The sequence below is a fragment of the Stylophora pistillata genome, chromosome 1 (genome assembly GCF_964205215.1).
Source record: "Stylophora pistillata chromosome 1, jaStyPist1.2, whole genome shotgun sequence".
In the NCBI taxonomy this organism is placed as follows: Eukaryota; Metazoa; Cnidaria; class Anthozoa; order Scleractinia; family Pocilloporidae; genus Stylophora; species Stylophora pistillata.
In genome coordinates this window covers 17,998,537-18,022,781 of record NC_142519.1, presented here as the reverse complement: position 1 = coordinate 18,022,781, position 24,245 = coordinate 17,998,537, and the positions used below count along the sequence as shown (strand labels likewise).

Below are 24,245 nucleotides of genomic sequence, written 5' to 3'. Positions count from 1 at the left end.
TGAGACTAATTAAATCAAAATTTGTAATCTGCAACCTAGTTTGCATAAGATCGCGGATTGTAACCTTTTCTGAGGATTACAGATCAGGAAGCCGGCTTTTGGATTTAGTTGCGATATTAATTATTCGCTGATTGTAGGGCTTGTGGACGTAGAATTTTGTTTGGTAAGAACTGGTTCCCTGTATTTAAGTGCGAAAGTTGAGATCCAAATATGTGTCAAGAATAATACAGCACTTGTATATAATTGATGTGATGAATTACCTTTCTAGTAACATGTTGTTGCTTGCACGCGATCGTACTTTTCTCCTGATTTCTGCAGACACGAATTGCACAGACGGGTAACACAAAAATAAAACAAAGGCGAGGTTTAGCCTCTTCAACCGAGAAAGTGATCGAATAACTCAATATTTTACAGATTCACGGGGAGGACAAATATGGCGGATGTTCTGCAAACAGCTTCTCAATTTGCCAGCGACCACTGGGTTATTCTTTTGGTTGGATTATCAATATTGTTCTATTATTGGTAAGTATAAGTAAAGTAAAGAGGTGCAAAGAGTCGATTGATGAAACCACGAGAAGACAGCCCGATGGGGCTTTATATTAACAATAATGTGATTGAAATTTCGTGGATAACATACGGAAAGGCAAAGTTTTATTTACGTTGCCATTCCATTTGAACCTCAGTAGTATCAGATCTCTGAACTAATTTCTGAGTCTCTGAAACTGAACATTTTATGAAACAGAATTCTAAAAACACCACTGAATTTTGTCTTTCTGTATATATGGATTTTGCTCTATTGTTTTAACCTCATGGAACTTATTTAGTTTTATTCAACTTATTGTCACGCAATGTTTCCTGCAGAACCACCCACAAACAAACACATCATCCTAAACCGTATTAAAAGGATATGTAGCATAGTTTAATCTAACAAAAAATATAGTTTTTTGTGTGTTGAAGTGAACATCAAGACCAAAGCTGTAATCGATGATTTTTCGTTTTATTTCTTCAAGGCAGTGGGTTTCGTACTACACCGTGTTCACGAAACTTGGAATCAGAGGGCCGACACCGCTTCCTCTTTTGGGAAATATGAGGCAAACGCTTCTCAATGTAAACCAGATTTTTTTTTTCTCTTGCCGGTCTTACAGTAATGTTTTGTGTATGGCCTCTTTTGGTACTCGTAACCCTTTCCTCGGCTATTCCACGGTCTTTCACAGCCTTTTGCTCGCTCGATCGTGCGAGGTAGACTTTCATCAAACAAAACCAGTCCTTCGCTAAGTTTCTTCAGTTATGATTGTTTTTTTTTTTTTGGTTCTGTTGCAGCCAAATTTTGCCCCAAAACTTCATGTAGAATGGTGTGCAAAGTATGGCAAGGTGTTTGGGTATGTACAGTTTTCTTATTTTCTGAACAGTTATTTTTTCACCAATTCTTTTCTTGTAAAGTCGCTGAAAATTTCCAAAATGATTCATTGGACACGTAGATGATATGTAAGGCCAGTAGTTTTTTATTCGCAGAACCTGAATGTAATAAACTTCTCTTTAAGTAAGAATTGAAATTATTGTAGCCCCTTTCGGCTTGATAGCATGCTCACTGATGTAGATAAGGTACCACAAACTAGTGTGAGATAGCAGGGGCAGATCCAGGAATTTTTGATGAGGGGAGTCCAAACTTTAGTTCAGAAAGGTCTGTTGGACTCTTATAAAGCAATTACCTCTCCCTAACACCCCCCCCCCCCCACACACACACCCCCTCCCACCATTCGCGGTTGCACGTTATAATTCCTTGGCCGCTTACCGTTTACTTGGATTCATTAATTAAAAAAATCAGCCAGTTAAAAAGTGATATACGATCCTGTCGATGTAAGAATTTCAGTCTCAAAGTTGTAAGCGTCAGGTCTGATAGGGGGGAGGGGTCCGGACCCCCGGACCCTCCCCCTGGATCCGCCACTGGATAGCAGGATTCTAAGGAAATAGAAAATGACCGTAAGTACTGACATAAGTACTTCAGACCTGAAGTTTCTCCAAGACTTGGTCAGCTGGAGGACCGGCTGAATCCACTGAATATGAGCTACAGCTGACTGTGAGATCTCAAGCCAAGAATTCTTCTACTGTATACAGCATAATGAGTAATTTAACTTTTTCTTTCAGGATGTATTTGTTCCGTACGCCTTTTTTAATGGTAGCTGATCCAGAAATGATCAAAGAGATCCTCGTCAAAGAGTTTCATAAATTTCATGATCGAAAGGTCAAGATGATAAAAATGTTTTTCCTTTCCTTGATTATCTTTACTTTTGTATCGTTATAGAAGACTTCAATTTGTCCTCTTTTAATTTTAGCACATCGCAGATTTTCCAAAGCCTTATGACAGAATGTTATCCTTAGTAACGGGTCAGAAATGGAAAGATATCCGTACTACTCTGACACCAACCTTCAGTTCTTCTAAGATGAAGCAGGTGTGCAAAGTTTTCTTTGAAATAATTCAAATCGTATATACTCTCAAGGAGTGGTTTACCTCAAATATTCAGTTATCTTGACTCCAGCGGTTGTGGTATCAATTGCGGGAGTACAGCACATCATGGGGACATCATAATGTATCACCAGAAATTTTGAGCAAGATGGTTGCTTTAGGCAGGCGACTATAGTTCATATCTAGCCAATTTTAAATCATTTGCTTGTGTGGGAGTTTAAGCGCTTGCGCGGATCGGTAGTCGAGAGAGTTAGGTGCATATGAAGGTAAATGAATGAATCACAAAAGTCCAGTGACACAGAGATATAATGCAACTACGGTTCTTCACCTCAAGCGGAATGCCCAAAATGACTGCTGTTAACCTAGATAATGCTCGCTTGTTAACATCCCTTCCAGAATTAGGCAGAATAAAATCATCAGTTTTCTTCCCTTCATCCCCAACAAGGCTTGGGCATTTCCGTCTAGTAGAAAGATTTAAAGTTGCATCATTTTTTTTCAGATGATGACGTTTATGAATGAATCTGTGGACACGTTTATTGATAAGGTGGACAAAATTTCAAGAACAGGCGAGATAGTAGATTTTCATAAGTGAGTTTATAGAAGTAACTTATAACTTTCAATTTCCCTAATTTTAGCGATGTGGTGTATTTGTAGAGACTCGGCAGTATTCGTTCCAGTCTCCCCCAACGTTTCTTGTTCTGGTTGTGAAGCGATGCCATGTGCTCGTGAATCGAAATAGAATTAAAGCTTTTCCCTCGTTGAATACGTCTCAAGCGACAAGATAAGGATAGTGGCACTTAAAATTTTTTATGCACCCCTAGGTATCATATAAAGTTTACTTAGCGTTATACATTTTCGTTTTTCCTAGGTGGCTTCAGTGTCTTACCATGGAGGTAATCTTGTCAACAGCATTTGGAGTGAAAGCAGAAACGCAAACTGTCGAAAATGATCCAATCACTGAACGAGCAAAGAAAGCGATGTCTCCTAAACCTATTATTGGGTTAACATGTAAGTTTCGTATATTTTCCCCCACAGGTTAAGGCCTGCTTCATGTTGGTCATCATTTGATTGATTCCGTTTTCTACCCCGAAGATTTCTTCCCTTCCAACCTAGAAGAGGCTAATGTGGATGTGCGGCTGTTGACTATGATGGGGTAGTGTTTCTAAGAGTCCAGCAGCACATACGCAGCAAAACTTAACCCATGTACCTCCCCATCCCCCTCGGGCCATCAACGTCCTTGGGAATCGGTATCGAACAGTAGTTTAAGACGTAAAATTTGTCAGCCTGAGGGCGGATGCACTGTTGTTATCTGCAGGTCGGCCTCTCTAAAGCTTGTAAGAACCATTTATTATTAAGGTAGATCATTCACGAGATCTTTGAACTTTAAGTTTTTTGCGATTATCAAAACCATTCCTTTTTCAGTGCTTTTGCCATTTGGAGACCGGTTACTATACTATCTTGATGACCCCTTTGGGCTGGACCCAATCGGTTCCTTAGCAGCCAATATCATAGCTGAAAGGACAAAGGAAAACAGCAAATGGAAAGCTCATGTAAGTGCGGTTTGTGAGACGTTATACAATCGGTACGTATCTTTAATTGGAAGCTGTGACGAACTCGGTGTTCCTTCTAATCGTGAAATCTTAATTGTATCCGTATTTCGTTTCTATAAAACCTTCGAAAAATATTCCATTCGATCAAACGCGAAACAATTGCCGGATTGGTTAGGTAAACGAGGACTCGTTCACTTTCCGAACTCGTCTTCTCGCAGCTCCCTCACGGTCTCTCCTTATAAATCTATTAAGCTTGTTGGTTCCTTATGTTTGGTTTTATTACCGGTCTCAGCTGTCAAACGATGACCTTCAAAAATCACTTTATTTCATTTGTTTTCGATGTATGTGTCCTCCCTTGCAGCGAATAGACATGTTGTAACTTATACTGGGTGATTCTTTTCAGCGCAAAGACTTACTCCAAATGATGCTGGATGCAAAAGAAGAAAAGGGCGGCGAAAAACTTGACAATGAAGATATTCAGGCCCAAAGTCTCGTATTTCTTATCGCTGGATATGAAACTTCCAGTACCACTATGGGATTTATTTTCTATCACCTCGCCACTGATACGCATGTGCAAGACAAACTGAGGGACGAGATTGATCGCATGTGGCCTGAGGATGAGGTATAAGATAAATTTTGGCGACAAAGAATATAATATGAATATGATAACATGAACAGTGAACATGAACCGGATATTTAAAAAGAAAATGCCTGTTTGTGAGTAATTATCTGTTGCTTGCTGTAGTTAACAGATAAAATGAATAGTGCATACAAATAAACAAACGAAACCAGATTATCGGAAATCTCGAACAATTCCTTTTTTCACCTTTTTTAATCTCTTCAGGCATCGCCTTCATACGATCTGCTTCACAAGATGGAATATCTTGACATGGTTATTAATGAAGCACTCAGAATATATCCGCCAGGATTTGTGTAAGTGTACGAGGAATCAATGCTTACTTTTTATTCATGGATTTGCTAAGCATGGGAACGAGTAATGTGGGGAATCGATTTCCAAATTTCTTGGCGTTAGCACGGCCTTAGGCGTTTGGAGAGAGCATGCATCTTATTACAAATGGCGGACCGATTGTTTAACGTAGCAGATCAGTTTGGGAGGAGATAAGTGATAATAACGGCTCAATTCCATTTTTTTTTTTTTGTATTAAGTATATCAATCAGTAGTTTCACTAGCAATCTTTGTGGCTTCCTTTGGTGTTGATGAATGGAATCCCAAAAAAGTGGGTTCCCACTCCACTGATGGACAATCTGGTATTCAATGGGTAAAATGGAAAAAAGTGTACGCAAAGGTGGGAATGTGTATGCAAAATGAACATAAAAGTTGGTGTTAAAATTGAGGAAGCGACTTCTGAAACAACAGCACGCTCCTAAACTCAATTTAAAAAAATATATATATATAAATAATAAATAAAATTAAAATAAAATAAAATTAATTTAAAATGTTATATCAAAGTAGCTGTAAGCATACACTGAGGAAAAGGGGGTAAAATGTTTGAGAGGACATAAGTGATAATAACGGCTTAATTCCATTTTTGGAATCATAGGATCATTGGTACAGTACATTCTAATTGCATTTTGCACAGTATATTATGGCCACGTGTTCACCAGAATGTCAATGTGATTATGATATTTAATTGTTAAGCTCCACCTACCTCAAGCGGGCCAGATAGATGTATAAGATATCTCTTACTAGCTATCACTTGTCTTTCATATAATTTATGCTCAGTTTGTATAATTTACGGTTTCACCAGACTTCAGAGGGACTGCAACGAAACCTGCACTATCAAAGGTGTCAAAATTCCAAAAGGAATGCCGATCATGTTTCCATGTTATGCGATTCATCACGACCCAGAGATCTATCCAGACCCTGATAAGTTTATTCCAGAAAGGTGTGGAAGGTTATTTCTTTTATTAGCTTAAAATTAAATACTGGTACTAAATATCATGCGTATCTGATTACTAAGATCTGAACGTAGTTTGGGCCAGGAAATGGTTTTAACACCCCACCCCTTCTTAGAATACTGTTTTGGTTTTCAACAGGTTCACAGAAGACGAGAAGGCAAAGCGTCATCCGTACGCATTCATGCCGTTTGGTCACGGTCCCCGCAACTGTGTCGGTATGCGATTTGCTTTGCTGGAAATTAAGCTGACCCTGGTGAGATTACTGAAGAAGTACAAGCTGGAATGTACGGAGAAAACAGCGGTGGGTTTAGCAGATTGCTGCAATAATTGATTATGAACAATTCCAGAGAAAATGTGGTTGCGTTTGGGTCTTTAAGCGAATTATGAAAAGTGACTGCAGCTTTCTGAAGCCAAATCTGTGCTTGCTCGCAAAAACTCTCCTGAGGAATTTCCATGTAACTTGTTGCAGGACCATATAACTTTGTTTTGACCGCACTTTCCACGATCATTGTTTAATATCACTGTTGTGCTTCTTGCAGGTTCCATTGGATTATGTTGTTGCCACTACGATGTCCTGCCCGCAAGGAAAGGTTATGCTTAAAGTTTCACCAAGAGATTAGAAAACAAAGTGGTGCCTTGACTTCAAGCTTAATTAATTATACACTGCTGGAAAAGTTTATGTCATGCTTGGGATGGTTTAGACTGAACCGGAAGAATTCTGTCTTTTTCATTAATATACCTCTTTTGTCAACGTTTTCATGGCTAACACAAAAGGAAAAGTTATTAAGACTTTGTTTTGCTTTGTTTGTTTAAATTTCGGCCGAGATGTCAGACACCGTCCTCCAATTTTTTACTCATGTAATAGATATAGATCACAGCTCACTGAGCTGGGTAGAGCATGATATACTTTTAATTCACGAAACTCCGAAAACCAACCATGGTATCAAAGCTGTGTAAATAAAAGCAGTATCAGGCTCAGGATATTTCAGTGAGAAAGGCTCGTAATCGTCTCCATCCTGCGGCATTTACGAACAGAAACTATCATTGCAATTGTCTCAGCGGTTGGAGTGGTCTTGAACAGCTTCGTAGCTCGAGCTCTGGGTGTTCGCACCAAATTTGGCGCCCAACATCAGTGTAAGCAAAAACAAAGTAAGATTGGCCCTACAATGGTTTAGTTGACAACCACCTAATCCGCAGTTAGCGTTAGGAAAGCAAAAATGCTTAACAGCAGCTATCACAGAGAGTTTCTTAAGTTTTCAGCATCATTTTTAACCGAAGGCGGTAACGTCTTTCGGCGATCATTATCTCTTTTTAAAGTATTCAGTAATTTTTCTATCAAAGCTGTTTGCATGTAAGTGCTTTACGAGAAAACCTTCAGTAATCAAAAGGTTAACTTTCTTAAGCAGAATTAAATGTTTATAAAATAAATGCTCAATCAACCATGCTCTTTCAATGGAGTCCGTAGAGCTAACGTTGCTATAAGAATGATGAAGTTGATAACGATAAAAGGTTTACGTTAATAAGGAGGAACGATCAACCGCTGTGAACAACTTTTTTAACTCGCTGAGTTTGATATTTTCTTTCTTCTGCGCACATTGCATCACTCACATGCGTGGAAATTATTGCATGATATTTCACGTACCTCAGTGATTACGTCAGAGCAAACTGAAACCCCGATACCTTACTAGTTTAAAAGGATAAACTCGCTTATCTCTTTTTGTTCACAATGCATCTACTGAAATGCATAACTCTGAAAATAACAGCAGAGTTCACTCAAACATAAAAGGTTTACATTAATAAGGGGGAACGATCAACTGCTGTGAACACCTTTTTTGACTCACTGAGATTGATATTTTCTTTCTTTTGCGCACATTGCATCAATCAGATGCGTGGAAATTATTGCATGATATTTCACTTACCTCAGTGATTACGTCAGAGCAAACTGACCACTACTAGTTTAAAAGCATAAACTTGCTTATCTCTTTTTGTTCACAATGCATCTACTGTAATGCATGTCTCTGAAAATAACAGCAGAGTTACCAAGATATTTCTCCTACATATAAAAACAATAGCGATTCTAGCTTGTCTACCGTGACATCGATATCTGAGCCTCTATCCTCACAAGATTTACATACTGTCGAAAACGTCTATTACGGTAATGTTACGGACGTGTAAAATCCTCTACGAATGCTAGAGTTTATTGCAAGCCTGTAAGAGTTTTATACACTGTACAAAATTAATTCAATGAGGTAGAACTTAATGAATTTTGAGTTAAAAGTCTTGTAGCCGCGAAACGTCTCAAATGTGTATTAATTTGTTATTTGAATTGGGAGCAAATGATGTACGCAAGATCTCCCTGGGCTTCGATTTCATGTAATGTTGCGTTTAGGACAAAAGGAGTTACAAAGAGCAATAATTTAAAATAAGGTTTATGAATCTTTTCAACTCCAGACGAATATAGCCTGCCCTATCAAGAAGGGAACTCTGTTCTGCGACTAAACGCAAGTGCATCCAATATGGCTGAAACAGTAACTCAGTTTACGAGCGACTTCTGGGTCACACTTTTGGCTGGTTTCCTGATTCTTCTGTTTTACCGGTAGGTGAGAGACGATGCATTGCTAATTGCTTGGTGTCCACCGATGACACATCATTGATTCAGTTGCATTAGAACTTGGTATTTTGGAATTGCTATGAATTTCAAGGGTCACGCAACCGTGACGCATTGTACTCATTGCTTACTGACCCCAGTTCCTACCTCTTCTAATGAAGAAGTACCAACGGACTTATCTTCGATCGCTTGATTAATTAGATTTCTGAAACAAAACCCCAGTGCCACTGCTTAACTCTTCTCTATCAATAGATACTGTGTTGCACCATTCACCTTCTTCAGGAGGCTTGGAATCAGAGGACCAACACCGCTTCCACTTTTAGGAAATTCAGGAAGAATCCTTTTGGATGTAAGTCGCTAATGATTTACCAAGTAGTAATTTAAGATAGGATAAAACGGAGTCAATTTATTGATTATGACCACACTGAACGGTTATAAGTTTAGCATGTTGGTTTCTTTACACAGCAAAACATCGCTCCGAAGCTTCATCGAGAGTGGTGCAGCATGTATGGCAGGGTGTTTGGGTATGTTAATTATCTCGTAAATAATCAGGAGCCAATGTCGTTGTTCAAGCCCAGTATGATGACATATCTTTTGGAAAAGTGATATGCTAAATGAAACTAAGGCCTTTCGATGTTTAAAGATATTTATTGCGCACGTAGTATGTTGAGTGGTGTGAAGTGATTTGTATTCTTGGCTTTCGTAGGATGTACTTTTTTCGTCAGCCTTTTCTAATGATGGCTGATCCGGAAATGATCAGAGATGTCTTGGTTAAGGAGTTTCCTAAATTTCACGATAGAAAGGTAATGTTATGGTAAAGTAGATAAAAAAACGTTGTATGGTATGTGATACATAGCACAAACCATTTCAAGGAACAGAAAAAAAATCAAAATCATCATGGCTTTACCATAGCAAACTGTGTTTGAAACGTGATACTCTGTTCTTTCTATCCCTTCCCACCTCCCCTCCCCCTCCACCTCTACCTTCCCCTCCACCTTCCACCTCTCCTCCCCCTCGCCTTCCCCCTCTCCCATTCAAAGTGCAACCGTGTGTGCTCTGGCATTGCTACGCAACGGAAAACAGAGAAATTTGGAGTTGTATTAGGTGCACTATGTTGTTGAAGTGCGTTTGTAACTTGAAAAAGAGAGGTGACTATAAAACTCGTTGACGTTCCCAATGCCGTTACTATATCGAGCAACAGAAGTGTCAAGAATTTTATTTCGTATTCACTATGAAGGATGTTGTCTGTTTTATCATCAGAACTCCTTAAAATTCCGCAAACCTTACGACAAAATGATGGCAATAGTAGGTGGTAAGAAGTGGAAGGATATTCGTAGTACCCTGTCACCGACATTCAGTGCCGCTAAAATGAAACAGGTACTTAGATTTCAGACTCAGAATTGAACAAAGGGGGTAAGTTTCTAAAGAAGCTGTGGCGCTGCATCGTTGAGGGTAATAAGGTTATTTGCTTTTATCAACTGAGTTGAGATTGTAAATTGGCCACCGTAAAGATTAAAAAGCTGACGTTTCGTCAGACGAAGGGGTAAAGCTCAAGACGTCAGCTTTTTAATCTTGACGGTGGCCAATTTACATTTTCAACTTAGTTGATAAAACCAAATTACTTTTTTATGAAGAAAAAGTTAAAACGACCTTTAACATCTCAGTGACAAAGCACATCTCAATGACACAAGCTACAATGTTTAAGATATCAAGGATTGAATGAAATAGGAAAATGATTTGCATAACCTTAATCGTTCATAAAATTTAGTCTTTTTAAATCTATGAGTTACTAGTGAAATAGCCGATGTTGTCATAAAGGTTATGATACAAGTAGACATACCCAACCTTTGGTAACCTGTAGTAGCTCTGATTTCAAAGATCCCTTCTGAACTTATCAACGAAATCAAGGAAAGTGTAGAACTAAAACTTACACCATAATTATTATAAATCATATATGTCACTAAAAGTAGTAACTATCAAGTTTGACATTATGCAGAAGTTTACTATCGATTGCAATTGTATACTGCTCATGTTACTGGCTCTCTATTTGTTTTTTTCTAGATGATGGCTCTAATGAATGAAGCAGTGGGAACGCTAATGCAAAAAGGGGACAAAATTTCAAGAACTGGAGAGATTGTCGACATCTACAGGTCACGAACTTGTTTTCATACGACTGTCCTTACTGAATTAATTGTGTACTGAGGCTTTGCCGATATAATCTTAGCGAAAACAAGCAAGGTCAATAATATAATTGCGTTAAGCTTTAACTGGTCAATTTCTAACTGTCTCGTCGTTGTTTTTTTCTTTTTCTCAGTCACCTTATTGGGTAGAGCACAGCCTCTTATACTTCTGAAATCGCCTGCAAAGTAGGATTACTAACCTGAACATTTCATCCCCTAGCTGGTTTCAGAGTCTTACCATGGAAATAATTCTGTCGACAGCATTTGGAGTCAAAGCAGAAACACAGACTGTTGAAAATGATCCAATCACTGAAATGGCGAGGAAGGCAACGACACCACATCCCCTCATTGGAGTTTTGTGTAAGATTCGATTTCCCTTGAGGCGTACCTGAGACCATTCAGGAATGGTTTTCATACAAATGTATTCTGATGTTCAGCATACTTTGAAATTATTCTGTAGTGCTGTTGCCCTTTGGAGACTGGTTATCCAAGTTCGTTCCAGACCCATTTGATTTTGAGAAGGTGTGGTCTCTGGCTGAAAGCATTCTTGCTGAAAGGACGAAAGCAAACGGAACAAGCAAACCACACGTCAGAAACAAACTTTGAAACTTAACGCTTTATACCTTAACATTAGTATTTTATATTCTTCACCTGGGGCGGATCCAGGTGTGGTTCAGGTGGTTCGGTCGAAGCCCCTAAATTTTCCCTCAAAATCCTGGAAATCATGTTTCCTAAGACCAAATTTTCAAATCTCTCGTGGGAGCATGCCCTTGGACAATTCTCCGAACCTCCCTTGACTTAATCTTGGATCCGCCCTAGTTCACACTGGACCAGGTTTTTCGAAGGGTGGATAACGCTATCTGCTGGATAAATTTCTATCCGGGCCGGGTTGTTCAAAGATGAATTAAGATAAACCAGGGTTAGTGTGAAATTTGATTTCAGATCTGAAAGCTTTAAAAGAAAATTCAGTTTAATTCCATGTGCCTACAATTTGACTATTGAATACTCTAAAAAGAATTAGGGAAATTATCCCAAAACGGCTTTTGAACAGAGAAATATAGAAACCTGGACTAAAATTTAACCCTGGGTCAGCGCTAATCGCCCTTCGAACAACTGGGCACTCAGGTGGATAGCATAGTGCATTTTGTCAACACCAATCCGCTGGAAGGCGATTTATCCATTGGATAAAGTTAAACACCCTTTAAACAACTGGGCCCCGCTGGTCTCTTTACATTACCTATGATATTGACGAGGAGAACTTGTGTGACAATCAAGAGGGTCTTAAAAATGGTGATCGTTCCCTTTATTCTCATGACCTTTACATTTGATTCAAAGGCGATATCGTAAGGACAGTTTAGCGGCCAGTCACTCCTTGGATTTAAAGGGTTAATCAAGATTAACGGTGATAATTGAGTTTACAGTCCACTTGAGCTCGAGAATAATTTCTTCTTTTGATGTAAGGGCTTCTCTTAGAGAATACTAAAGTGGCTTTCTTTCTTTCAGCGAGAAGACATGTTGCAACTTATGCTGGATGCGAAAAATGAAACAGGGGGAGAAAAGATTGACTATGAAGACATCCTTGCCCAGACTCTGGTTTTCCTTATCGCTGGTTATGAAACTACAAGTGCTACTCTAGGCTTCGTTTGTTATCATCTTGCTGTTGACACGCACGTGCAAGACAAATTGAGGAATGAAATTGATCGTCTTTGGCCCACAGATGAGGTACGAGGCCTTTTGATCTCATAACCCTGCCAAGGGCATAAAAAGGTTGTTATAACGATAAAAACAAACAGTTTCATCGGCTTAAAGATAGTCGAGCCTGTTAGTTTTCGACTCTCCGCTCTTGATCTTGTTCCCCTTTCAAATGTGATATGCAATTTTAATATCCCCGTTGAACCTCCTTTTTTCTTCCAGGCCTCACCGTCTTATGATGTCCTTCGTGGGATGGAATATTTGGACATGGTTATCAATGAAACACTAAGGATGTACCCCCCGGGCTTCATGTACGTATAGGCAGTATGGAAAAACAAAACACAACTGCTCCGCTTAGCAGACAGCTTCTCAATGCTCGACCATATCCGCACATTGCAATAAGATATGTTTGATGAAGTAATAGACGACGAGTAATTAGGATGGAATTTTTCAAAATAACGAAACAATAGTTATCAACCTTGTAGCCCGAACGTAACAGAAACCCATTACGAGTAGAGGGTTAGTTAAAGGTCGTTTGGTACCCATAGTCGTTTCGTACCCAATCGATTCGTACCCGGCTAAGACCATTAGTACCAGTCCGTTGAGTCGTTTCGTACCCTACACTAATTAAGTATGTTTTCCATGTTAAGAATGTTTAAAGTAAAGTCTGTTTTCTTACGTCAAATAAGAAGTTTACCTATGTGTTAAGTTGTTTACAAGGCGTCCATTTTTAATACACGACGGAGAAAAATGGGAAAAGTGCACGCGATAACCCCGAAAGTATTGTGGGCATTATATCGTAAAATAGGTTATGGTTTGTCATCGAGGTAAATAACACTTTCAAAAATAAATGGTCATTGAGGATGTGGATCACGACGTTTCGACTGCATACTGCTAGTCTTCTTCAGGTGATGAGGTCGATTGAGTATGTGTTACCTATAAACTGTTGTGCTCAGCTGATTGGGTGGAATTCTACAGCTGTAATGGGTGCATCTTCTGATTGGGGTCCCTCTGCTATCCACTGCCGCAGAGCTCTCCTACTGTTATGTGTTTGATCGTTGGCATCCAAGCTTCTGGGATTTCGATTCCACTGTCCCTGTTGATTTTGTTAAGGTGAAGTCTTATGTGGATTGCCTTTTTCACCTTGCATGTATAGAAATGGGGATCACGATCGATAAACTTTATTTCATTCCAGAGCGGGCGGTGTACGGTATCGTGAGCGTGCTCTGAAATGGCAGAGGTCTGGGTCTTCGCGAGTCGGATATCCCTGCCATGCTCTTTGATCCTCTCCTACATCGGTCAGCCAGTGTCTCCTATGAAGACTTTGCTGCACTCACAAAGAATCCTCAGAGACATAATCATCCCGTTCAGCCGGGTCGACGGTATCCTTCTTGGATGTATATACGTTAACTGTATATGCAGGTGTTTAGATGTCCATCAGGTTCTTTTGTAACTCTGGTGTCGAGGAAGGCGAGTTTGCTGTTGTTTAACCGTCTCCATAGTGTTTGTTTTTTTTTTCTTCTCGTGTTCATTAGTCCTTTTATCCATATTTATTTCACTGATCTTAACTAATTGATTACTGGATGCCAAGATTACCTTTCGAGATTGTCGCGTGCACTTTTGTCTTTTTTCCGACAACCCTCTCGAGATAGCCGTATTTTGCGTTTACACCTCGCTAGGTCTTGCCTGAGTTCACCCGATTTTGTCTTAGAACGCAAAGGGATTGCAATGAAACCTGCACCATCAAAGGGATTACAATTCCAAAAGGATTGCCCGTTATGATACCAATTTACGCCATTCATCACGACCCAGAGTTTTGGCCGGAGCCAGAGAGGTTTGATCCGGAGAGGTACGAAAATCGAAAGCGAAGTCGATGTGTATTTTGTGTTTTCTTTAGAGCTAAGAGTTGTCTAAATAAAAAATTCCAGAATTATCATCATTATTTATCATTTTCTTCTACCTTGTTGCTGCCCTCTACAATTACTCTCTTGTGACTTCAATCTCTTTTCCTTTTTCGGAATAAGATCATTTTTAATTTCTGTGGACTCATTGATGTTGATAGGTTTACAGAAGCAGAGAAAGCAAAACGCTCTCCATATGCATTTCTTCCGTTTGGACATGGTCCCCGTAATTGCATTGGCATGCGCTTTGCTTTGCTGGAAATTAAGCTGACCTTGGTGAGGTTACTGAAGAAGTACAAACTAGAGCGCACCGAGAAAACAGCGGTAAGTCTGGCCACAATTCAGCTAAAAATCAAATCTCGCACAGTAACAGTTCTTTGTTTACTCTACCCCTTGTCAACAGAAAGGTCTATCTAGGGCAAAACCCAATGTCCTTTCATTTCAGAAAAATCCCAAATCGTGTCGAACCAGGTCTTTATAAGTCTACCAGTTAAATTATGCTACATACAAAAAGTTCAACGCAAAGATATGTAAATTTCAAAGCCATTTTAATTTAGTCGTAAAATATTCATATCATTTTTTTGCACTTAGGAACTCTTTGTCCCCTCTTTTGCAGGTTCCCCTTAATTTTGCAGTAGGCGTTTCACTCGCTTGTCCTTCAAGGAAAATCATGTTACGAGTTTCCAAGAGGGAGTAAAGCCAGGATTCGATAGGTGCCTGCACAATGTTGAAAAGTGCCGTGTGTTTGACTCACTCAATTAGGCAACTTGAATATTTGTAAAAAAAGGAAAAGTCAATTTTTTTTATGCTCGTCATCGTAAATCGATGTGGAGGTGTTCGTGGCAATATTCCATGTTTAACTTATGTTGAGAAATTCACTTTACATAATTTTCTCAGCCTATTGAAGGGCTGGACTGAGGTATTTGGAGAATTGGGTAACACGCTGTGGCTCGCAACTAATCTACATTAGTATATACTAAAACAGTGGATAGCGTTGAAGGCGCGCTCTGATTGGCTAGTCAAACCCCGAATATCCTTTGCTATTTACCTCCGAGGAACTCGGCAAAAAAATGGCGTCCCGGTTTGCATCCGTGACAAGCGAAGAAATCACTCAAATTAACGACGGTGGTGTAAATTATCTCACTGTTTTAGTATATACTAAAACAACTATTCACCTCAGTGTCGGTGGTTAGCGGTGGATATTTACCTCGCCGCTTCGCGGCTTGGTAAATATCCACCACTTACCACCTCCACTTCGATGAATAGTTGTTAACTATTTGGAGACGCCCCTCACAAATTAGCAGTTCTTCGGATTGAGAATTAGAAAATACTTTCTCGGATACCTGACTACGCATTGAATTATTTCCAATTTCCTCACCTGTGGAAAAGGTTTGCCGGAGATATTTTGTGGTATCTGTGATGTGAGTAATAATTACTCCAATAAAGAAAGCTCACGCAAATTAACAATAGCTGTTCCAGTATCCAGGTCTTTGGGATACTTTGTCTAAAGTGTCTTTAACATCGAATAGGATGCATCCTTCAATTTTGAACCAGAAACCCATTGTTTATCCATGATTCCCCGATAAATCATCACCATACTCGCTTCTCGTGCGTATTTCAGGCACAAACTTACAGCTTCTGCGTTTTTTTTTTCCTCCCCTCCCCCCCCCCCTCCCTCTGCCGCCCTTTGACTTGATCGCATGTTCCAACATGCCAGGGCATTCGGGGCTATGCGAGATATTTGCATGCAACAGCTCAGTCGCTGCCCTGCGTTGATGTTATGCAATACAATTAATAAGGAAAAGCGAAGATTCTCCATTTCGTCATTTCCCTCCGAATTTTGTCGGAACGTGATCCACTCTTATCCCAAAACAAGAAGAGATGACCGACCTTCTACAAACAATAGTTCAGTTTACAAGCGACCACTGGGTTACATTATTAATGGGATGTCTCATTCTCCTGTCTTATCGGTATGTATAAAACGTGTTCATTGCCTTCACTACGCTATATCTAATAGATATACAATCAAAGATTTTGACCATTCGTTATGTTCCATCATATTACCCTCGGATTTTAACATTCGTAAAAAACATTTAAGCAATATCCAAGGTTCAAAATGCGATTATTTGAATGCACGTAACGTAATTCTGTCCGTTAATAATCAGTGGAATAAAAACAAATTAATGAACACTCGGTCTCTAAGTTGGATCAGAGTTCTGTTATGAACGCAGATGGCCCTTAAAAACTCTAAAACTAATTATGCAAGACATCATAGATATTTAGATATAAACTCATTCTACTAAAATGCGAGTCGAGTAAAATTTAGATATAAACTCATACTACTAAAATGCGAGTCGAGTAAAATCCATTAGGCCTCGTGTTTGGGACAAAGTATGGATGACACGGTTATGCAAATTTTCAAAGGTAAATACGTCACGAAACAGGTGTAACGAAAGCAAGTGTCACGCACTATTTTTCAAATGGGATAGGTCCTCTTTCCACACCTATGGAAATCTAAAAAATTAAGATAAATCCAACAGGGGGCTCTGAGAGCATGTTCAGGAGAAGATAATATGCATTAGTAGTCAAAAATAGCTTCTAGTTTAAAATATAATAACATTACAGGTGCTCACATTGATGGTGAGATAATAAAAAATTACCATAGCCTAAGCACTTCAAGGTACTTCTTCTAGATTAAAACAGAATTTGTCTTTTAAACCAAATGTTTCGCCGCAGCTGATGTTTCAATTGATCATTTGGAAATATCTAACTTTTTAAAGGTTCTGTGTTGCACCTTTCACTGTGTTTAAGAAACTTGGAATCAAAGGACCTACACCTTTTCCATTTTTTGGGAACGCCATACAGAACCAATTTAATGTAAGTTGGTTGACTTAGTCAGAATTTTATTGTTTACTGTAAAAATTAATTGAGAAAAGAAAGACCTAAAGGAGGATTGAGAAAATTTCAAAAGAGGAGGCAAAAAAAACATTAACTCAATGCATAATCTAGTAAAACATTACTTGATTTTATCCTCTAAATGATGATAGGAAAGAAAAAGTATATCTACCATAAAGAAAAAAAGCTGGTTGGTCGCGCTATTTCTGTTTCAAGTCCCGTGCACAAAGATAAGAGGTGCGAACATATTCCAACAACAACAACAAAAATCCACCAATCAAACAAAGGTTCACTACTCTCCTGTGTACTGATTGGTAATAGAAAGTACTGGGTTCCAAGGAGTAGCTTGTTTGGCATGCTAAGTCCGATAAAGGCGAGGTTTTAATTTCATAATATCCTCATTCTTCTTTCACAGTGTAACGAAAACTTTTCTTTTTACAGCCAAGCATTATCCCGCAATGTCAGATAGCATGGTGTAAAAGATATGGGAAGGTCTTTGGGTAGGTATACTTTAGCATCCATTCAAAATCATACCACGGTTATTACAGTCAAACTGAACGTCATGGCCACGGCTTCCGTGATAAACGTGAGAAAACGTGCAAGATATGTTGAGAAAAGGCCATCGTAACTTGTTGAATGGCTATCTAATGAAAGAACAGCATGCTGAAAATTGTATAGTTATACTAAAAATATATTTGTTGCATGAGAAGACTGGAGGTGGAGCCCTCCGTTTAACTGACTAATATGGTCTCGGAATTTTGTCTGCTAACTTTTTTTCAAGATTAACAGTCCTTTTTCCAATTTTTTTTCTCTTTAGAATTTATATATTTCGTCAACCTTTTCTGGTGGTGGCCGATCCAGATATCGTAAAAGACATCCTCGTGAAAGAATTCTCAAAATTTCATGATCGAAAGGTAGATCTTTTAGGAAATGTAGGAGCCTTTGTTTTTTAGGAACCTTTAATTACCAATTCTATAATGTATATAATGCAGTGGCGGATCTAGGGGAGGGGTCCAGGGGGGCCCGCCTTCCCCCTCCTCATTTTGGGTAAAAAGTAAACGCAGAGGGAACAAAAGCCGGCAGGTGTACAAACTACCCCCCCTCCCCCTAGCTCATGGACTGGATATAGACTAATATAGCAGAAGCCTCACCCAAATAAGCTATACAAGGTAACATGAACTCAGTACTTTGTCTCGAGAGGAATGGAAAATGATTATGGGTAAAAAGGCCACTTTGCTCGCACAAACGAGTTGAAGTCGTGTCCAACCCTAACATAGACAATTTTTATGATACTATCGATCCCACAGTTATTTTTTTCAATGCACCATTTATCAGAAAAGTTACAAGAGAACTTCTCATCGGTACAACAACTTACGTGCAAAAAATATCGATGGCTCCAACACGAAATATCATTAACGTGTATGAACACAATATGAGCCCCAAGGCCAATACGAACCAGCTGATTTTAACCTTTTGAGTCAGTGTTGTTTGGTTTTCAAACTTATAATTTCAGAAATTGGTAAACTTTCGGAAACCTTATGACAGAATGTTACAAGTTGCCAGTGGTCAGAAGTGGAAGGATATACGATCCACATTGTCCCCGACCTTCAGTGCAGCTAAAATGAAGCAGGCAAGTTATTTTTTTAGTTTCAATAACCCACGTAGATGCATTTAAATCCCAAGCAATATGGATGAAACTGGAAACGTAACACTCATTAGTTCCTCATTTCTGGAAATTTTCTTTCAGATGATTCCCTTTATGAACGAAGCGGTGAACACCTTCATGCAAAAAGTGGACAGAATTTCCAAGACAGGAGAAATCGTTGATTTGCATAGGTCAGTACAGCAAAGAGATAGATGGCAAAAGTGGCAAAAAAGAATTGAATTGAACACGTAATTCACCATTGAAAATATCCAAAATTTTCAGAAGTCTGAACACAGCCGCTACCACAGGCGAAGTGTTGAGCACGCAATCTTTACGCCTTTGAACACACAGGCAGCCCAAGCTCACTACTAGAAAAGCGGACGTGACTCTTAGCGTGTTGCGTAACGTTTTATATTTATAAAGGTTTGTATGGGATGTTATCGGTTTGCCTTAAAAGAGAGAAAAAAATGTCTTGTTTGGAAATAAAATGGGCTTGCCTTATTGCCTTGTTATTTTCTTTGTTGATTCCGAGCGTCTCAGGCCATTTTGAAGCGACGCTCGGAATCAACAAAGAAAACAACAAGGCAATAAGGTAACCCATTTTATTTCAAAACAAGACATTTTTTTCTCTCTTTTAAGGCAAATCGATAACATCCCATACAAACCTTTATAAATATAAAACGTTACGCAACACGGTAAGAGTCACGTCCGCTTTCTAGTAGTGAGCTTGGGCTGCCTGTGCCTGATTAGGGTGGCATCAATTAAAAAATTGCCGGTCAACATAGGGATTTTTGTCGAGTCAGCACAACTTGCTCCCAGTGTCTTCAAATATGTTAATCATCCTCTCTTTAGTTACAAAATAGGTATCTGTAAAAAAATTTGAAATCTACATTTTTGTTCTACTTTTTAAGGTGGTTTCAAAGCCTCACCATGGAAATAATATTTTCGACAGCATTCGGACTCAAAGTCGAGACACAAACTGTTGAAAATGATCCAGTCACCGAGCTAGCAAAGAAAGCCATGGCTCCACACCCTTTGCTCGGATTAGTGTGTGAGGATTTTTTTTACTTCAGTTTGCCACTTGTTATTTCAGTTATGAATATATTAATGTTCATTTAAGGAAACATATTATTACACTGATGGAAGAAAATTGCTCGTTGGGGATTACAAGGTTGCTTACCAAGAAACAAAAGTCAACAAGAGACTCATTTATGTGCACGTGGTTATTCCGTTCACTTCAATACACTTTCACTTCTTTCTCATCTTTGCAGTCCTCTTGCCATTTGGAGAATACATAATAAATAACCTACCGGATCCTTTTGATTGTGAGAAGATTTTGTCTTTATCAGCCGATATCATCGCTCAAAGGACAGGTGCAAAGAGCGAGAAAAGCGCATCTGTAAGTAAAGGAGTCAGATCGTGTCATCTCTTTGAAAAGGTGGCATAAAATTCTTACCGAGCCAGTCAAAAAAGCGTTGATAACTACCACAACTCGCAGACCAGCTTTTACATGAATGCCCAACAAAGGTATATCTCTGAACGAAATGTGCTGACGTGTTCTCGGGTATTCATTAATTATCTGTTTGTCTGTATCGTGGAATCAGACTGGCAAGATTTTGAAGAGAAATGTCTACAAATCTTTTCCTGGAACCCTCTGATTTACTTTTTATGGCGGAAAACCCAGAATAGTCACGCTAAAAGGACCAGAACAAGTGCGAGTACTAGCTTTAAGAGAACTCTATTCTTATTTCTGTTCTATCGAGAAACCGTGAAAGTAATATGAAAATATGCATCGCATTTCGATTGATCCGTGTATTTTTGTATGTTTGTATTCGGGAAAAAACAAGTGAGAAATATTACCTCTAAAAAGTATTGCATCGATTTTCAGTCTGATGAAAAGTTCATCTGATACTTTTTAGCGAAAAGACCTTCTCCAATTGATGCTAGATGCAAAAGGTGAAACTGGAGGAGGAAAAATTGATTATGTTGATATAGAAGCACAGTGTCTCACTTTCCTTCTCGCTGGTTCCGACACTTCCAGCACTACTCTTGGGTTTGTTTGCTATGAACTCGCCCTTCACCCAAATGTGCAAGACAAGCTGAGAGACGAAATCGACTGTGTGTGGCCTGGAGACGAGGTTGGTAAACCTTACTGGAGCTTCAATATCACAGATCTATACAGCAACTCTTTTTCCTTCCCCCTATTTGGGGCAGTAGCCAAAAAACGAATCTGCACAAAAAATATGTAACTCACTGTCTCGGAATGACGACATTCATTGTTTCAAACCTACCAGACCAAAATGTTTGACGAAAACTTTCCTTCGAGGGGCCGTTCTCTTGCAACTAAGTGTTTCCTTTTTAAAATAGAAAACGTATTTTTTCCCTTGAATGGAACACAACCACGAAATACGCAAAGAGGACTTGCGCCATATGCCATAATGAATTTAGACCGACAGAACACCGTAATCATAATGTTTGACGATATTTTAATCAGTAACCCATTTTGATATCTAGCTCGCTATCCGAGAATATTCAATCAGTTTTGGATTTCTAAATGCAGGAGTCACCATCGTATGACAACCTCCACAAAATGCAATACCTTGAGATGGTTATTAACGAGACAATTAGAATGCATCCTCCAGGATTCGCGTAAGTAATTAAAATAGATGGTAGGAGATGCAGATGAATCTGAACATCGTCTTGCAACAGGGTATGATTTCGGGCCTAGTATACTCCAGGATTGTCACGTGCACGTGGTCAAAATTAGCCAACAGTGTGAGCGAGTCCAGAGGGTCATGTATAGAAAATGAATGGGGAAATGGCGAGAAGAAGGTTAATTACAAATCTCTGACTCAAAAGGCGCGCGAGATAATAATAAGAAAGCCATCTTGTAATAACCTACCTGTATCACTTAGCTTTCACGAGCGTTTCTTCTTTCTTCGAGGATTCGAAGTTTTCGTGATGCGTCCACATAGCACTCGCCACCAACTGATTTGAACATCTGGCGTTGGGACAATAAATATTGGCTAGCCCTTAGAACCTCACAACAACTCACATTTGTAAATAATTAACATTTAGCCTCGTCCCTGTCACAACATATTCATGAGAAGGCTTTGTTTAGAATAACTTTCTCATTTTACTTCACATTGCCTTAGACTTCACAGAGACTGCAACGAGGCTTGCACTACGAAAGGATTAGTTATTCCTAAAGGATTGCCTGTTATGATTCCATGTTATGCAATCCACCATGATCCTGATATATGGCCGGAACCTGAAACGTTCAACCCAGAAAGGTGAGCCTCTCGTTAAATAACTCGTACCTGAACTGACCCGTAGGCGAGATGACTTGTTAACGTAACTGACCTGTTAACGAGTGACTATTGGGCGAGCCTATCCTTAGGTGATATGACTTGTGGGCGAAACTGACATGTTAGGTCAGTTTCGCCTACAGGTACCAAACAAGTACCCTACCGCTTACCCTTCTTTTGCACGAGCCTGAACCTGCCCTCAAACCGAAGTCCACCTTGCTAATCATAAGGTCACAACATCTCTCACGTATCTCATGATACTGCTTTACTCTTGACAGGTTCACAGAAGCGGAGAAAGCAAAGCGTCACCCCTATGCATTTCTACCGTTTGGGTTTGGTCCTCACAACTGCGTTGGAATGCGATTTGCTTTGCTGGAAATTAAACTGACCCTTGTTAGATTACTGAAGAGGTACAGGCTAGAGCGCACCGAGAAAACAGCTGTGAGTAAAAATTCTTTTGTTTTTTTCAGTTTTCTTCATGTAAAGGTCGTTTCTGGTACATTTGATCGAGTTTTACCGAGTTTCATCGGTATGATCAGTTTTTCACCAGTACATTCCCTTCCATCATTTCATCACCGAGTTTTGTTTGGATTGAATTTGTATCCACGTCTTTACATGCTCGAAAAAAACCGCTGACTCCACCTGCTTGAGCGTTTTGTCCAAGTGCAACACACCTATGCTCAGCTAAAAGTAGGAATCATATGTTTTGCAAACAGGGTAATCTGAAAGTGACCGACGAAATACGAGCTGCGAAATATTGATTACCTCAGTGGTTGGTATCTACTGTGAACTGGGCATCAACTGTTATCGTAGCTGAACAGAGTTAAATATATTTTAGGAAAAATATACGCGGGAATAAAAATCGGTTCAGCTCTTCTATCTCTTATGAGTTGTACATCTTTGTGTTGAGGACATTTTTTTATGACTTTGATTTTGCAGGTTCCAATAAATTTTGAAGTCATGTTTACTCTGATCTGCGCCCCGGATACAATCATGCTGAAGGTTTCACCGAGGGATTAAACACGATTATATAATTGTCTTCTGATTTGTAAAACGGTGAAAACCTTGTCTGGCTTTTAGAGAAGACTCATCTACTTATTTAACAACCATTCTAAAGTATCAGGAGAAGCTACTAGTTAGTGAACTTCATAGATGACATTAATTACAAATACGCAAGCACAGGTGGACTGAATCTATTGTATAGCCCCAAGGAAAACAATTCTACAAACAGAATGTACTCAGATCCCAAATAAATCTATGTGAACTCTACTTTACGTTTTATTAAATACTAAAATAGCTATTCGATAAAAAAATATTGTTAAGGCTGATCCCTTCCGATAAAAACCTTATTAAAAATACCCACAGCTTGAAGGTCTATTCAGTTGACTACAGGTGATCACGTAGAGTGTATACCGTTATACGAGGTGTACTCTAGTTGCAATCGCTTACCTTCATCGATTAACTCTTACATTAAAGAAATCTCTTAGAATCCTCCTCTGCAATTGAGTCTGTTAGCTTTAACTATCAGTCATTTTTTATTTGAGAGATAATTAGCTTGTGTTATATCCCAAGTGGAAAGTCTTAGACCATGTTAGAAAGAGTTTGATTGATGTCATCGATAATTCAGTGATAACACTAAGCAATAAAGCTGTCGAAGCTAACAGAGTGCGGTAGCATTCTGATATGACAACATTCTGATATGATATATAAATAAATCTGTTCTTACATCATACGAATACCACAAACGGCGGGAAAGAAAACAATAACTAGAATATTTTTAAAGTTTCAATGATTACGTACCTACGCTCATAATTTTCCTGTTAATACTAGGCATAGTGTTTTTGATATAAGTTTATGCATTATTATTTTTGGAGGGTATGTCTTAGCATGGGAATTTGGTTCCCCCTACTACCATCCCGTTAACCATTTTTGCATTTTTGTTTGTTTATATAAGTATTATTTTTTTTTTTTATTTTATTAATTTTTTATTTTAGTATTTAGTTCATTTGTATCAGTTATGTATGGTTACGAACTGTGATTAAACATTAAACATTTTTAACAAGTCAGTTAAGCGTGTCAAGT

General features: G+C 38.9%; 3 protein-coding genes across 10 annotated transcripts; all 3 read left to right on the top strand.

Annotated features, from left to right (window-relative positions):
• Nucleotides 1–10: 10 nt before the first annotated feature.
• Nucleotides 11–7,378, top strand: LOC111321301 (cytochrome P450 3A8). Its single transcript, XM_022924146.2, has 14 exons — nt 11–163; nt 415–522; nt 1,011–1,107; nt 1,321–1,379; nt 2,146–2,242; nt 2,334–2,450; nt 2,964–3,052; nt 3,333–3,472; nt 3,887–4,014; nt 4,418–4,636; nt 4,859–4,947; nt 5,784–5,921; nt 6,073–6,235; nt 6,474–7,378. Exons 2-14 carry the CDS (start codon nt 434–436, stop codon nt 6,552–6,554), a joined length of 1,506 nt encoding a protein of 501 aa, XP_022779881.2. The 5' UTR covers nt 11–163; nt 415–433; the 3' UTR covers nt 6,555–7,378.
• Nucleotides 7,379–7,507: 129 nt separating this feature from the next.
• LOC148741482 (cytochrome P450 3A8-like) lies at nt 7,508–15,784 on the top strand. Of its 7 annotated transcripts, none has more exons than XM_088761852.1 (14): nt 7,508–8,089; nt 8,386–8,530; nt 8,795–8,891; nt 9,008–9,066; nt 9,249–9,345; nt 9,803–9,919; nt 10,604–10,692; nt 10,943–11,082; nt 11,183–11,244; nt 12,226–12,444; nt 12,637–12,725; nt 14,126–14,263; nt 14,477–14,639; nt 14,932–15,784. In XM_088761852.1, the coding sequence occupies exons 2-14, from the start codon at nt 8,451–8,453 to the stop codon at nt 15,010–15,012; spliced, it is 1,431 nt and encodes a 476-aa protein (XP_088617978.1). In that variant the 5' UTR covers nt 7,508–8,089; nt 8,386–8,450; the 3' UTR covers nt 15,013–15,784. The 7 variants fall into 7 exon arrangements, 6 of the variants coding, with proteins under 6 accessions (XP_088617978.1, XP_088617968.1, XP_088617975.1 ...); XM_088761842.1 differs by having other exon boundaries at nt 11,183–11,310; XM_088761849.1 differs by having other exon boundaries at nt 7,508–8,144; nt 11,183–11,310.
• Nucleotides 15,785–16,036: 252 nt separating this feature from the next.
• Nucleotides 16,037–24,229, top strand: LOC111321342 (cytochrome P450 3A7). Of its 2 annotated transcripts, XM_088761795.1 has the most exons (13): nt 16,037–16,285; nt 17,096–17,192; nt 17,652–17,710; nt 18,028–18,124; nt 18,724–18,840; nt 18,958–19,046; nt 19,767–19,906; nt 20,127–20,254; nt 20,775–20,993; nt 21,416–21,504; nt 22,011–22,148; nt 22,442–22,604; nt 23,103–24,229. In XM_088761795.1, the coding sequence occupies exons 1-13, from the start codon at nt 16,197–16,199 to the stop codon at nt 23,181–23,183; spliced, it is 1,506 nt and encodes a 501-aa protein (XP_088617921.1). In that variant the 5' UTR covers nt 16,037–16,196; the 3' UTR covers nt 23,184–24,229. The 2 variants fall into 2 exon arrangements, with proteins under 2 accessions (XP_088617921.1, XP_022779925.2); XM_022924190.2 differs by lacking the exon at nt 17,096–17,192.
• The last annotated feature ends 16 nt before the right edge of the window (nt 24,230–24,245 follow it).